Source organism: Ctenocephalides felis, unplaced genomic scaffold, assembly GCF_003426905.1.
Source record: "Ctenocephalides felis isolate EL2017-DRISC unplaced genomic scaffold, ASM342690v1 CF-g0.4_SCAFFOLD_01604, whole genome shotgun sequence".
Taxonomy (NCBI): domain Eukaryota; kingdom Metazoa; phylum Arthropoda; class Insecta; order Siphonaptera; family Pulicidae; genus Ctenocephalides; species Ctenocephalides felis.
In genome coordinates, this window is record NW_020537758.1 from 23,789,154 (window position 1) to 23,803,926 (window position 14,773).

General features: G+C 30.5%; 1 protein-coding gene across 1 annotated transcript; it reads right to left on the reverse strand.

Annotated features, from left to right (window-relative positions):
- Positions 1-5,269: 5,269 nt before the first annotated feature.
- Positions 5,270-5,881, reverse strand: LOC113373244 (charged multivesicular body protein 1b-like). The gene has a single exon (XM_026613545.1). It carries the CDS (start codon positions 5,879-5,881, stop codon positions 5,270-5,272), a length of 612 nt encoding a protein of 203 aa, XP_026469330.1.
- Positions 5,882-14,773: the final 8,892 nt, after the last annotated feature.

Here is a 14,773-nt window from a genome sequence, read left to right on the forward strand (position 1 = left end):
TTTTATCAAATCGCTTTGCATCTTTGAAATCTGTGCAGCCGTTTTGAGAAACATCTATGAAATGCCAAATTTTGGCTTACATACACATACATTCATACATACATTCACATTAACTTCCTACTTCGAGGAGTTAATAATCCAGCGTATTGGAAGAGTAATTAGTAAAATAAAATATTAATCAATTACAAATAATTGTCCTGAAATGAATTTATAATGTTTAAATTATATAAAATTATTGTTTTGCTTTCAGAGAATATAAACTTTTACAAATTTATTTTTTGGTCAAATATCAATCAATGCCTTGTTTCTTTTTTCCGCCCTTCACGATAATGACAAACGAGAATTTATATGGGATATCGCTTGCAAGATTCACTACCAAAGAAAATCTCGTATAATTAAAATAGCTAAAACGAAACAAATTAGAGATTCCTTCATTAAAATCTGATACGACGTGTACGAGGAGACATTGGGGTAAAAAAATGCAATCTAGTATTACAAACAGATACGAACCGGAGTTTTCAATACTGCTATTATTTAATTATATATAATTCATTTTTATTTTTCATTGAAATTTTAATTACACATTTTATTGAAATATAATATAATCATTTATCAATGAAATAAACAACCAGTCATTTAATCTTGTTCTTAGAGTTTTTTATATAGATTTTTCTTATCATATTTGCTTATGCATATAATTATAGCACATGTTTGACTTGATATTGTTAACTACAATTGATTTTCATGATTAAACCACTTCTCATGCACCTATAATATTTTAAGGTATTCGGTTTGTCTATAAACTCTATCACCATGCAAAGTTTTATCAAAATCCTAGAAGAGTAAACCTGAGGTTCTCCTTGTTAGATGATAAATGCATTTTACGTATGCATATATTTGTTTTATTAACATTAATATTTTATGAATTTTATAAATATATACAAAAATAATGAAAATGTATAGTATAATAATTTTATGTAATTAATGGAATCAATAGATATACGCATAACCTAGAGGTTTACGGGTAAAAAAGTCGACTGGTAAGATCTCGAAAACGAGTATGGTGTTTTTTAAGAATACTATTTTAAAATAAATGACACAAAAGTGTAACTAGCAATCAAGTTAAATCGCGAAACATTGCATTTACGAGATAAATGACCATATTGTCATTAATGAAAGTATTTTGAAAAATATATACTTACAATACGTGAAAAAAATATTTATACTTTTGGGATCGTTCAAGTATTACGTAAGCAGATTTATTACAATTATTTACCCCCTCCCAACCTCCTTGTCGTCAAAAATAAGCAAAGCTCTCACCCCCTACCCCCATGCTTACGTAAACATTTTGCAATTAATGCAAAAAAATAAAAATACTACCTACGACGTAATCATCATCCAGACTCCCCTGCCCCCCATGTCAACCCAAAATAAGCAAATCAACAACCCTCCCGCCCCCCTATAGTGCCTACGTAATACTTGAACGGCCACTTTGTTGTAGTATTTTTTTGAATTACAATATTTAGGCAAACGATTTTGTCGATATAACAGAATATCTTATATTTTTAATTTTTTTAATTAAGGATAAAAATAAACAAAATATCTATATACCGTCTAAAGCACTAAATAATCAAATATTTTCTATGCAACATCCGTGCTATTCCTGGAACTCCACGAACCATAAATAAAATAACAAAACTTAATACGCAGAACAAGCTCATGATCCTGGTTATTTAGATACAAGCCCGAGCAAGCGATGTGACCCGCAGGTACACAGAATAATAACAAAAAAACTAAAAGTGCACAAGTGCACCTGTGTAAGTTCGATATCATGACGTAGTCCGGAAGAGTCGGAATCTGTAGCCCGTAGCTTGAATCTGGGAGTCGGTAGTTCGTAAACTGTAGCCAGGCTACGAGCACGTAGAACCTTCTATGAGTGTATGGGAATGCAGCGATGTCATATATCATGTGTGTTTTTACCTTGCGCCACCTAAGCATTGGTGTATGCAAAGGATAAATTTTATGTTTTTGCGCCTATCTTACAATGTTTAGAACAGATTTATATAACGTGTATAATAATTAACACCTACAATTAACCGTGTACTGTGTAGAAACATCTTACGTGCTAGATTGCATAAATATATGCCCCAATGTCCTTCGTATTGACGAAACATATAATTTTACATATTTATTTGTGCATATAAGTCACTTATTCAAATTTAAGATTTAAGACTTTGCGCGCCCTGGTATGTCTCAAACGAAACAATTCATCGAGACCTAAACATCAAATATGTACAGGAAGTTATCAAGGAGAGAAGTACGAAATATCATCAAAGGAGCGAATACCATCCAAACACTCTAATAAAAGACCTGCTAAAACAAGTTCTTATGAGAAGATTAAAAAGAAAGTGGCAGCAAGATTTAATAAATTAACAATTATAATGGTTAAATTTGATAATTATGTTGATTAAAACAAAATCATTTTCAAACAGGCATACTTCCTGATAATAGATATGGAACGAAAACTAAATTTTGTTACTAAAAATATTTTCAATACGCTTAGAGTCCCAATTTTACTCTACTTTAGTGGATGAAAGTACAAAAGATTATATAAAAAATGAAATTAACAATATTATAAAATATTGAATAAGAAGGTATACTATCGTAAAATAAAATGAAACGAAAAGTTACACAATCGAAAAACTATTTTACATGTACAGCTTGTTAGCTGTATTCATATTTATTCACAATATTTTTGATTATTATTTTATTATAAATTTAATATTTTTTATATTAATTTTCATCATTTTTTGTTGAGTTGAACACTAAAAAAAAGTCAAATTAAGACTCAAAACTTACGGAAATTGATTAAAAATATTTCTTAGAAACACTTGAATTTTCATTATCTGGATTACCTGTTAAAAAAGTATTTTATTTATATATATATATATATATATATATATATATATATATATACATCTGTCTGTGTGTGTTTGTTAATAAAAATTTTGGATACTAACTTATGGTTTCAGATATTCCATTCCAATTCCAGTTTTTCATTTATCTTTCCCAGACGCCACTGGCGTCAGTTGGCAACTAGGAGAATGCATCTAAAAAGCACGTCCTCTTCCACGCCAGTAAATATCCAATTCGGCCACTTCGCCTTTTGTGCAATTGTGATTGTTTGAAATTCCGATATTCTTAAAATCGACAAAGAAATCTTTCTCTTAAAATCGACGTAAACTTTTTTATTCCTAGCAAGTCGCCAAGGCGTTAATTTTATATTCCGTGATAAAGTGTGTGTCTTTTGGTATAATAAAAATTTTACGATTTGTTCGCATTGATTTATATTTTCTTAGAGGTTTTAAATTTTAGTGTTATAAAGTAGGAAATAATCATTATCGAATTGAATATTGAAATCTGATCTAATCTAATTAATTAAAATATATTAAAAGATTTCAATGTTCTATATAAGTACTTGCTGATTTTAATATTTATGTACATGCAAATATATGTGGATTCGAGCTTCAATCATTTTTCAGTAATAATTCTCTTACATTTTATATTTTTTATTTCTGATTTCATGCTTCAATGTAATATGCTTCGGCTCTCAAGTCTTTTATTTCATTTCTCGTGTATCTCGTACTATTCCGTTTAGTTCATTTAGTTTTTCTACGATGGTAAGTTTTCTACCGTGCAGCAAGTATTTTTCTCATCCTAGTTTTTTTACCCCTTTTCTAATATAGTGACTTATTTTCCAATGTAATTAATAGAAACTTGTTTTATTTCGTCATTTTTTCTGTTTTTGCACTTTAAACACCAAAGAACTGCATACAAAATAGTTTTTAGATAAAAGGACATAAGTAGTTAATGAAGACTTCTCTCGAAGGATTTATAATGAGTCTTGTTAATTAATTAATTATATATATACGAGTATATATATATATATATATATATATATATATATATATATATTTGCAACCTATATACTATAAAGCATTAGGGTATATATTTGGAGCACTCTTTTACACAGTATATTTTTCTATAATAAATATACAAAAAAATTTGTTTCGTGCCTGAAACCCTTTAAAATGTGTAAATATACATCACACGGAGACTTCTTGTCGACTAGCTCGTAAATAGTTTCAAAACGCAAATTCAATATGTTTCGCGGTGCAGGATCATTATTCATAATGATAGATTATTCTCGTACAAGGAATTGTGCGGGATTTATATGACACGTATATAGTTTGAATAAAGTTTTCATCGACATTATTGAGTCAACAAAAGTATTTGGTGAAGAAAATATCAAGGACATCGATGCATTGATAAAAATTTATTTTATTCAAAACTTAATTCAATTATTTTAAATCGGCTTTTATTGGACAGAATATTTACAATTTATGCACAACTTCTTATAAATAATAATTAATTGATACAATATTTACATCAAAGGTTTTCCAATATGCAAAAACGTCTGGCAGTTATCCTTCTCTATCGAATAATACGAAAGCTCACAAAGCTACGCTACTGTGTATGCTTTATGGAGCTTTGTGCTTTCGAAAGTAGCGAGGATTAAATTCATATTAGGATCTGAAGTGGCGCGTATGTGCATTATATGCATTGCAGAGGATCTCTGGAGGATCAATGGAGGTTCTGGGGAGGGCAGGTGGAGGGTATCACAGAGTAAACGTGCACTCTATAAATTTATTGCCGCATAAACATCGGAAAACTTGTTCAAGACGAAAATATATTATGTTTTCTTGTCGTTATGAGTTTCTCCACTAAGATCCGTGTTTCAATCTTGTAGCAAAGTCGTTTTTAATATAGTCTTTCATAAGTTGATATTAAGGTGACAAATCGCAAAATACAATCTATGCAAACCTGAGTTTGAAATTTATGGTTTTTGCTAACATTTTTATTTTGATCATTATTAATAAGAAGGTGAAACTACAATTATTGATAGATGAATATTAACAAATCTGTGGTTCTTAATAAATCTACCACAATACAACAATATTTGATAATGAAGTTAAAATTGTTCATAATTAATCTTCGCTTTTTGATCATACGCTTATGATTCTTGATGACTCTTTATGCAAGATTTTTTGTACTGAATTTGGTTTCTTATAACTATATTTCAAATGATATATTTCAGATAAGCATTTCCAGTAAAACAATTAAGTGGTATACTAAAACAATTTTTAATTTTTGTGTGAGCTATAACTCTTATATTTCATATTTAATTTTATAAAATTCATATATTTAGTTATTTTGTTTGTCTGAGCTTAGCCAATCTTTGATTCAATTCTTCTTGCTCCTGCGAAGCTTGTGTGGATGCACCCATTGCAGTTGAGCTTATTCCTTGAGGTAGTTCCATATTTAGTTCAAGGCCTGCCTCATCAGCTACTTGTTGCATAAGTTGGTCAACATCACCTTGAGGAACCGTGGTTGTTGTTGTGGTATGCATAGCATTTTCCATGTAACTAGTTTGTACATCCAAATCTTCGAATTGAGATTCAAATTTATCCATTAGATAAGAGATCTTTTCCAAATTCATACCCTTCATTGCTGCATCCATAGCTCTTACAACACCAGCCATAGAATGAGTAACCCTTCTAGTAGTTAAGGCAGTTTGGACTCGAACAGCAACGGCATCCACTCTGGCACTCATGCGAAGATAATTCAATGCTTGATTTTTTTGACGAATTGCATTCTCAGCATGTATTCTTGCTCCTTCCATATTGCCTTTTTGAATTGCTTTCTTTGTTTTTGCTTTTTCCGCGATTTCTTCTTTTTCACATCTTTTTGAGTTCCGCGCCAATTCTTTTACAGCAAATTTCAAATTGAAGAGATATTTTTCCATGACTGCGGCTGACATTGTGTTATCAGTTCTTAAAAACTGTATATCATTGGATCTACGAGATACCAAAATTTTTCAAAATAATTTTAATAACGTCGTATTATCTGTTTTACAAAATTTTGTAAAATTTGATTGCTATAGCGATGGCAGTAGTTATAATGCTTTTATTGTTTCTATTAATATTTGATTTTTTATTCACAATGTAACTACAAATATTTGACAGCTTGTTTACAGCATTATTAGTTTTGATGAATTCATTTGTTTAGGAAACTGATTAATTATGTACTTATTTAAAGATGTGAATTAAAAACTTCAATAGTGTGTTGCCTACCATTGGCACATCTAAGAATTAATTATAAAATAGAATAAAATACTTTTTGCAACTTTGTGGATCAAACATAAGCAAAAATCGGTCTAATATGTATGCGTATTTGTACATGTATGTACATAAATTAATTGATCATATATTTAAAGCGTACATTTAATCAAGACCAGCGATAAATCAGAAAATTCCGTCCTTGCCAACTCGGTCTGATAGCGATTGTTATCGCCTGCCTGATTGATGGCTCCCCATAAAAGCAGGCGGCGTTACCTTTTTTAATACATTTTAAATGCAGTGCAAAAAATAGCAGAGAAACATTAACCACTCACATCAGATAACGTAATCCCGGCATGAAACGAACGCGCAAAATATGTGAAATGACGTAGACCTTAGCACTGGACTTATCACCGGAAAATTCAAGACCGGAAAATTGTGAAAATATTCGGGTAGAGTAGTGTATTGAAGCAAATTGTTGCAAAATTAAGAATTTAAGGTCTTTCTATTGATGTATAATACTTTAAATGGTTTCTCTATGAAAATATCGAATAGTGTGAATAGTTGCTCAAACCTCATATGCATATTATTTTTATATAAAATAAAAATATATAAAATTTTAACTTACAAACAAATTTGGGTGTTTCATGTTTTGCGATATGAAAAATTAGCATATAAATATACTGCATATTAAATAAATATAATTTTCGACTATCACATCATCAAATGAACATTTTATATCTATATTTTTCTCCTATTTTGGCTTCAACAAAATCCAATGAATAAATTATCAGGAAGAATTTTATATTTTTTTATAAACCACACACGGATAATTACATTTGGGTGCGTAGAAAAACGAATATCAACGAATATTTTCAATAAAATATAAGTGTACGTATTGGACTTTCTGGGGTTTGAAGGATTTTAAACTAATACTAACAGTTTTGATGTTTTCATTAGCTTAAATTTAAATCATACGTTGTAATTAGTTTTGTCGGTCCGTGAAAGATCATTTAGGTAGAAAAATCTTGTGCACTATAAACTAACCTGTAACTTTATATTAGTGTTAGAATTTGTAATTATGGATAAAATCATTATTGTTATTCATTCATTCAAAACACTATGTTTACATGTTTGCAAATATGTCATTTATTTGAAGAGAGCGTAATAAGTACGAAAAAGTTGATACCTCCAAGGAATTTCGATTTGTATGGATATTTAAATAACTTGACAAAATTCTGGAAGTCCTTTTTATTCTCTTTGAAAGTCTACTGGAACTCTTATCGAACAACTGTTACAGCTTATAGATAAGAAAAAATCACTTGGGCTGCCTGTCGTGTGTCACTTTCCAAATAGCGATCCATGATGTCATTTCCTGACAAAACGCTTTCGAATATTTTTCGTATCCTCTTAGAGATTTTTGAATACATACTGAATTATCTGAATATATACAGGTTAAAAATGAAAAATACATTTAATATTTTTCTGGTTTCGTTGCTACTAAATATTGAATGAACTTTATCATCAAATATAATAGATACCGAAAGAAAAAAATATGAATTAATTTTTAAGTTCAGATCAATTGAACAAACTTACACTGACTTGTGAGTACTATTTATATTAGATTCGCTATTTGGTTGTCAGTACTTGGAAAAATGCTTTTATTTATATTTAGAAACATAAAATTATCATTCAAAAATACGAAGTTTATATTCATTCTTATTTACATATCTGTGCATTTCTAAATGGTATTATATCTGCTGTTCATATTGGCAATTAATTTGCTTTTAATGAAATAATTAGTAACAGCACATATGCTCAATTTGTCTTCCGGCGTATGTTTGATCAAGATGTTCTGTTCGAACTTCGTATGATTTGTGAGACTAAATGTAATTGTAGTAATATCATGTACTTGAACTAATACAATTGAAAGTTCAAGATAAATATTGAAGATTAATGTTCTAGATAACTAATATATCATCTTATATATGTTCTCTACTGAATCTTAAATATGCATATTTCACAAAGATACTATAATATTTCTTTAATTAACTTCCCGTAGGGTAAGTTATAGTAATCGCAAAAAAATCGAAAATGAAAATTTTTATATATCTTTACGTTTCAGAGGTTTCTGAATATTTTGGCATACCTTAGAAAAAATGTATGTATGTGTGTGTGTGCGTGTATGTATGTGTGTGCGGATACAAATTTTCGTCGACGATTTCGGGAACACAGATGAAGCAATTTGAATAATTTAAAAAACATTCGATTCGTATTGATAAGGAGACGTGCTAATTAGTTTTTGGCGGAGGTAGGTCTAGCCGTTCCGAAGATATGGGGCAAAAAGTGCCAAAAACGGTACCTCAGTTTTTAAGAGAACGGAGCGTCCTATTTTAATATGCCAAGATGAGCGTCCATTTTACTTGCCAAGATGACAAGATGAAGAATTGAAAAAGTAAAAAAAATGCCATTTGGCGGTCAAACATGATCATTAGACATATTCACATCAAATTCTCAGATATTTTATAGAGATTTTAACAATAAGTATAAATTTTGTTTACATTCCTATGGGTTCCGTACCAATGTTTACCCGTTAGACAGCGACGCGTTTTATATTTTGTCTCTATGCAGTTAAAGCAGTACGATTGCTTTGAAAGAAGTTCAGATCTTCCAACATATGTCAAAATAAAGAAACATGTTTTTCAAAAAAAAAAAAAATTAATTAGTAGTTTCTCAAAATTTTTTTTTCAAAAATGTTAATCGTTTTTAAAAAAATAATAATTTTTGGTACGGGAAGTTCCAGCAATTTGCCTTAAGGCACGATGCCCTAATTGCCTTAAGACAGAATTCCACTTACAGCTAGTTATAATAGACATTCTCATAAAAAGTGTTATTGATAACACAGGTCCACAAAAAAGGTGCTGTTTCGGGCGTAAAAATTGAGGATCAAGTAGCAAAAAAGTAAAAAACAAAAAAAAGACAGAATTTCCGAATAATTCTACTGCATTAAAATTCAAATCTTATATTTTCTATTGTTTTCTTGCCCTTTTTATCTTAAATGGCTATTGAGTTTCAATTAAATGATCTATTGAGTTTTTTGTCAAATTGCAGTAATTTGTTTTTTTAAATGTTATAGTAATTGAAAATGGTAATACAGTCGCCACTTTATAAACTTATATAAATCATTTTACGATATTGGGTTTTGTGCACCATTTGCCTGAAATGTCGTCGTTCTTATCCTAAAATATTAATAATTTTTGTTGGTTATTTTTCAAGGTTGGAACTTTTGTCATGTTCCTTTTCCTCCTAAATTGTTCGAAACATAGAAATATGAAAAAATGAAATTTTTAGAAATAGAAATTTAGAGAGCTTTTTCTGTGATACAGCATGTGATTTGTCGAGGTTAAAAGTGTATTATAAAATTAAAACTTTTACAAGTTCAGTTAACTTAAAGTGTTTTACGTAAACTAAACTTTAAACGTCATTTAAGTCATTAGAACTTATCGTAAAAACTATGTAAATATTTGTTTCATGTTTAATTTTTAATTATCGATAATTGTAAAAGTGTTCAGATCCATTGATAAAATAATAAAAATCTTTAGACGAAAGCAACACGAGTATGTTGATGTCATTTTCTATTGATGGCATCTAGGAATCGACTGTTTTATATACAAACCATATACTTTCCAAATAAAATGCTATGTGTTATTTATCCCTTATTCCTCCTTACCTGGATCGCTTCCGTGTAACTTCGACCTTCGCGTCACATTCCACTCCCTCGGGCGTCCGTCGCACAGTTCCGCCCGGGACTCGCTGCCTCGCGGCTAAGCCCCGCTCCGAACTGACGAGCTGAGATAAGTCCCCCGAGTGGACAAAACAACAAAACAATAGAACAATATTCCTCCTGCACACGATACAATTCCTGCACTACCAGACGACGCCGAAGACGCCGTGATTGTCGCCAATCACTCGTTCTGAAACCGGCACAGGCGGGAACACTTCGCGGTCCATTGTCACACAAAGCGCGGGAGATGATAAAACACACATGGGTAATGGATATAGTGTAAATTAAGTAAAACACTGTCGTTGATTGTTGATGTTTTGTATATCTATTTAGGGGTAATCATTTTTTTTTTTTTGTTAAAAAGCAACAGTTATTTTGGCAGTGTTAATTTTGATATTACTATAAGATAATATTCACAGCACAACAAGAGAACAAATGACTAATTGTACAAAGTCACTGACACAAAACAAGCATTAATAAAACTTAGTAATAAACATATGCAAGAAGTTTCCTACTAACACTTATCACACTTTTTGTTGATGTTAAATCTATTAAAATTGATTTATACCGGCGTCTTTAGGGATGTCTTAAGGTATCTTTTAACTGAAGATCATTTTGTATTTCGGATGTAGTTTTGCACGAATACCCGTGACCCGGCTCGCCCGGATAGACACTAGAACTCGGCAGCTCTCTCCATGCACTGTTTCGCTTTGCCTGGTACCTTATTCTGAACAGGCGCGCGCATTTCGCGAGCCGCTCTTTACGCGCGCACTCTCTCTCTGCTCTCTTGCTCTCTGTTCTCTGCTTTTTGTCTCTATGTACCATACACTTGTTTATTTGCCAATTGTACCCAATACTAATGAATGGCATGGATTTAATAATAAATAAAATACTGTTTTACATTCATCATGACGTTTGCTACACAGAGCTCATTTAATCATTCCAATTAGTTCACTTTGCCTATTTGTTAAAAATGAATAAATAGACCTGTGCATATATGCAAACTTTTACACCATATGAAAATCACAACAAAATTAATTAATCTATCTATCTAAATCAGTGACTCCCATTATGGTCCACATGAATCCCAGGGGTCCATGACAACATCCAGAGTGTTCACGATATCTATTTACCTATATTATACTATCGATAATAAAAAGTCTTGTACAATACAATATTTATGAATAGAATATAAATAGAACAGAAAATATAAATATGGTTCTTACTTACAAAAATCTGTATAAGTTGCAGCATAAGTAGGCCTTCGATTTGTGGTCGCTATATGTTTGAGCTTGTAAAGACCCAATTTCCTGACTATTGAAATGCTTGGTAATATTATATGCGCTTTTTGGAACTGTCATAGTATATTTGGATACTCTGTAAAATAGATGGTAGAAAGAAAGTTTGGCGTCATTACTGATCTCCTAACTAATAAAAAATGTAGAGTGAACATCATTAACCAGGAGATGTAAGGATTAACTGCCATAAATTTGTTTCTGAATGCCAATAATTAAAAATTTTCGCTTATCTAATTTTTTTTATTATTTTACATTCATTTTAACAGATATATACAAGTAATAAGTATTTGTACTTATTACTTTGAATATACACTTGGAATCCATGGCAGAGCCCAAGGGAAACCTTTGACCAAAATAATTATCAAATTAAAAAAAAAACTGCAAACGTAGCCATACAGTGTTGAGGTTTAAAATCTCTTCTCTCAGTCTATTCTATGGCTCATTGTATCCAGCTCTCTAATACATTTTTATACTCATTTAACAACAATCATAATCTTGCATTCTATGATCTGTTGGGTCTAAACTTTTTAAGTTGTATTAATGGGCGGTATTATTTAGATCATGTATTATTCAATTTGATGCAGCAATGTCCGGTAAGGGCTGTTACCACTTGCAAAAAAAAATTTAACCTAGCAAAAAAAATAAGTACTTAACAAACAATACACTTTCTGTTAAATATATATTTTATTGATAAATCAAACAGTAAATATACACATGATTAATATCTATGAATTACTTTTCACTTCAATTATGATTAAAATCTTCATTTCACATTTAGAACTGACTACTCATTACTGTTTAACTTTTTGATCATCATGCATTCAATTTTTCTAAATTAATGCCTAATGGCTTACAAAAGCAAAGGATTTTTTTTTGTATAGCGAAGAAAATGGGTATGATACGAACTAGAACCTCCGCTTTGCCCTTGCCACAGAAATTGCAGTTAGGTATCACTTCGTAGGGAGAGGATCTAGAATGTTATAAATTTTGCACTGAAACTATACTTATCTCAAATGAGTGATGTTTCATTCGCTCTCTCTTTTCATAGATAAAGCAAAATGGTGTCAAGAATTCAATGTAATTTTCATGAGCCGGTTAAATTTTAAATTCTTATAGCAATCGTTTTGTCTGATTGCTCCTGTAATTACCATTTCGATAGTTCGCAGACTTATCATTAAGTAATCTCAGTTAGGAAATTTGTTAATGTCGACACGACCGAGTATCGTTGCACCCCGATAAATCGCAAGCCGGCCGGCCGGCAATTGCAGGCGGAGCACGAGCCGATGCCGCTGATTGCATATGATTGATCAAACGGTCGAATTCGACGAATTGCTCTATTCCGAAACGAACCATTGAAAACGAACAAATTTGTGTTATAGAGGAATGGATGTTATGAATAAAATATATTTGAAGATATTGAATAAAAATGTGCAAGTTACAATTGAGATTTTATTCTTTTCATAACGCAACGCCCTATAATGCCTCGATAAGTCGACTAAAAAGCTCTATTTTCAAAATAAATTTCTATATTGTCATTTATTGTGCGAAATAGTGGTATTATAAATAATAATAAATAAATTATAGATCATAAATAATAAATAATGAATAAATGCTAAATTACTATCATTTATTCTAAAGAATCAATAAATAATAATCAAATAGAAAACATTAAATCTTAAAAGCTCTATTATAAAAAAGCATCCGAATAGAAGACGTCGCGCCGCGCTGCTTGAAATGGAAATGACGGATTTGCTTGGTAATGATTCCGCCTTGTTTTTCTCAAGGATTTCTTTTATTCCTCTTATGTTACTTCGACGAATGAAATCGATCTGTTGTTTAAAGCAAAACATTCTCCAGAAAGGGGATGTATTAATGTCTTTTAAGAAAAATGGTTTATGTAAATTTATTTCTCCGCAAACAATAGAAAGAATTGATCGACGGTTTATACTTTTATCTTGTGCTATAAAGACACAAATCATAGCTAATGTATCATGTCAATTATAAAGGATGAATGAAATGTATAAAAAATGTATAAAAATTTTTGCGAACATTTTTGTGAACATTTGCGAACATTTAATAAATGCAGAAAAGCTGAATTATATATATATATATATATATATATATATATATTCTCTGTCTGTTGCTGTCATAGGCATTTGATTCGGTCATAAAAGGACGTGTGACTTATGGGACCCACACGTCAATAATTGCAATGGGTAATAAATCCGTAGTTCCTATTGTATTATTACATAAAGCTTCGCATATAAACCATTTACAAACACGATATCTTGACAACATAAGCTTATGAATTGAACATTTACACAATCTGAAATTTTCTAATAAAAAATGTAAGTAAAACGTATTTTAAAAGTAGTAATCTGAAATCTTTTGCATAGCGCTACAAAAATTTTAAATGTTATCAATTATGTTCACTTATCAATCGTTTATAACAAGTGTTTATTTATAAAAAATATTTATATATTTAAAGGCTGTTCTCCAAATATTTTTATATATTCTTAAAAAGTCATGTTAGTTTTATTTAATGCAGGCAAATAGTCAAGTTTATTCTGCATATTACATAGAGTGTCCCAGAGTGTCCCCTCCTTTAGTTTTCAATCTGTTCTATACTAAACAAAGTGATTTAAAATAATATTTTTACGTTTATTCTAATCAAATTTCAATGTCTACTTTTCAGTGACGTCGTTCGTTGAACATATATCCAAAAAAAGCTTTGTTCAGAAGCGCTTGTCCATGCAGAAATTACACAGTTTCTATTAAAAATGCAAATGAATAGTCAATATTTATTCTACGTAGTTTTTAACACCACGTAGTCACGTTGCATTCTGTTTGAACATATCAGCTTGAGATTTTTATTGATGTACCTGGAGTTAATCTAATTTAAAAATTAAATGTTCGGCCATTTTTTCAGATTGAGTGTTTCATATTCACAGGTAACTGTAAGTAGCATATCATCTTTTAATATTATATTTATTTTAAAAAAAGTATTTTAGTGAAATTGTTCAATAATCAAAAGAAATGTACTATTTCTATATTAAAAAGTCTGTTCTCATAATAGTAACAACAATGCTATATAAACTATTAAGGTTTGGACGTCATATTAGAAGACGTTTTTAGTAAAAGTTTTTGAATTGAATGTTATAATATTAGGACAGTATTATGAAAATATATATGATGATAAATAAATTTATTTTTTCAGGGGGTTTCTGTTAGTTTCTGTAGTTATGATTCAAAATAAAAGTTTTAGTGCTATTTTACCGAATCAAATTTTATTAAATCTGTTTCAAGATTTGAACTTTTAATCTTCTCGATCACGACTGATCCTTTTAAGAATGGCTGTGATAAAGTGATCGGGTAATGTATCGTATCGAATAATGTAGATTGTGAACTCTGACCTTGTGTAATGGTGCAGTTGACATTCGCGTAGGTGATGGGAGCAGCCTTTCGGCATTGCGAAAGGTCGAGTCGGTCTCCCCGACCACGACGAACAGACG

Excerpts from the sequence above, each read along its gene's own strand:
- LOC113373244 (XM_026613545.1), bottom strand. The coding sequence starts at position 5,881 with ATGTCAGCCGCAGTCATGGAAAAATATCTCTTCAATTTGAAATTTGCT.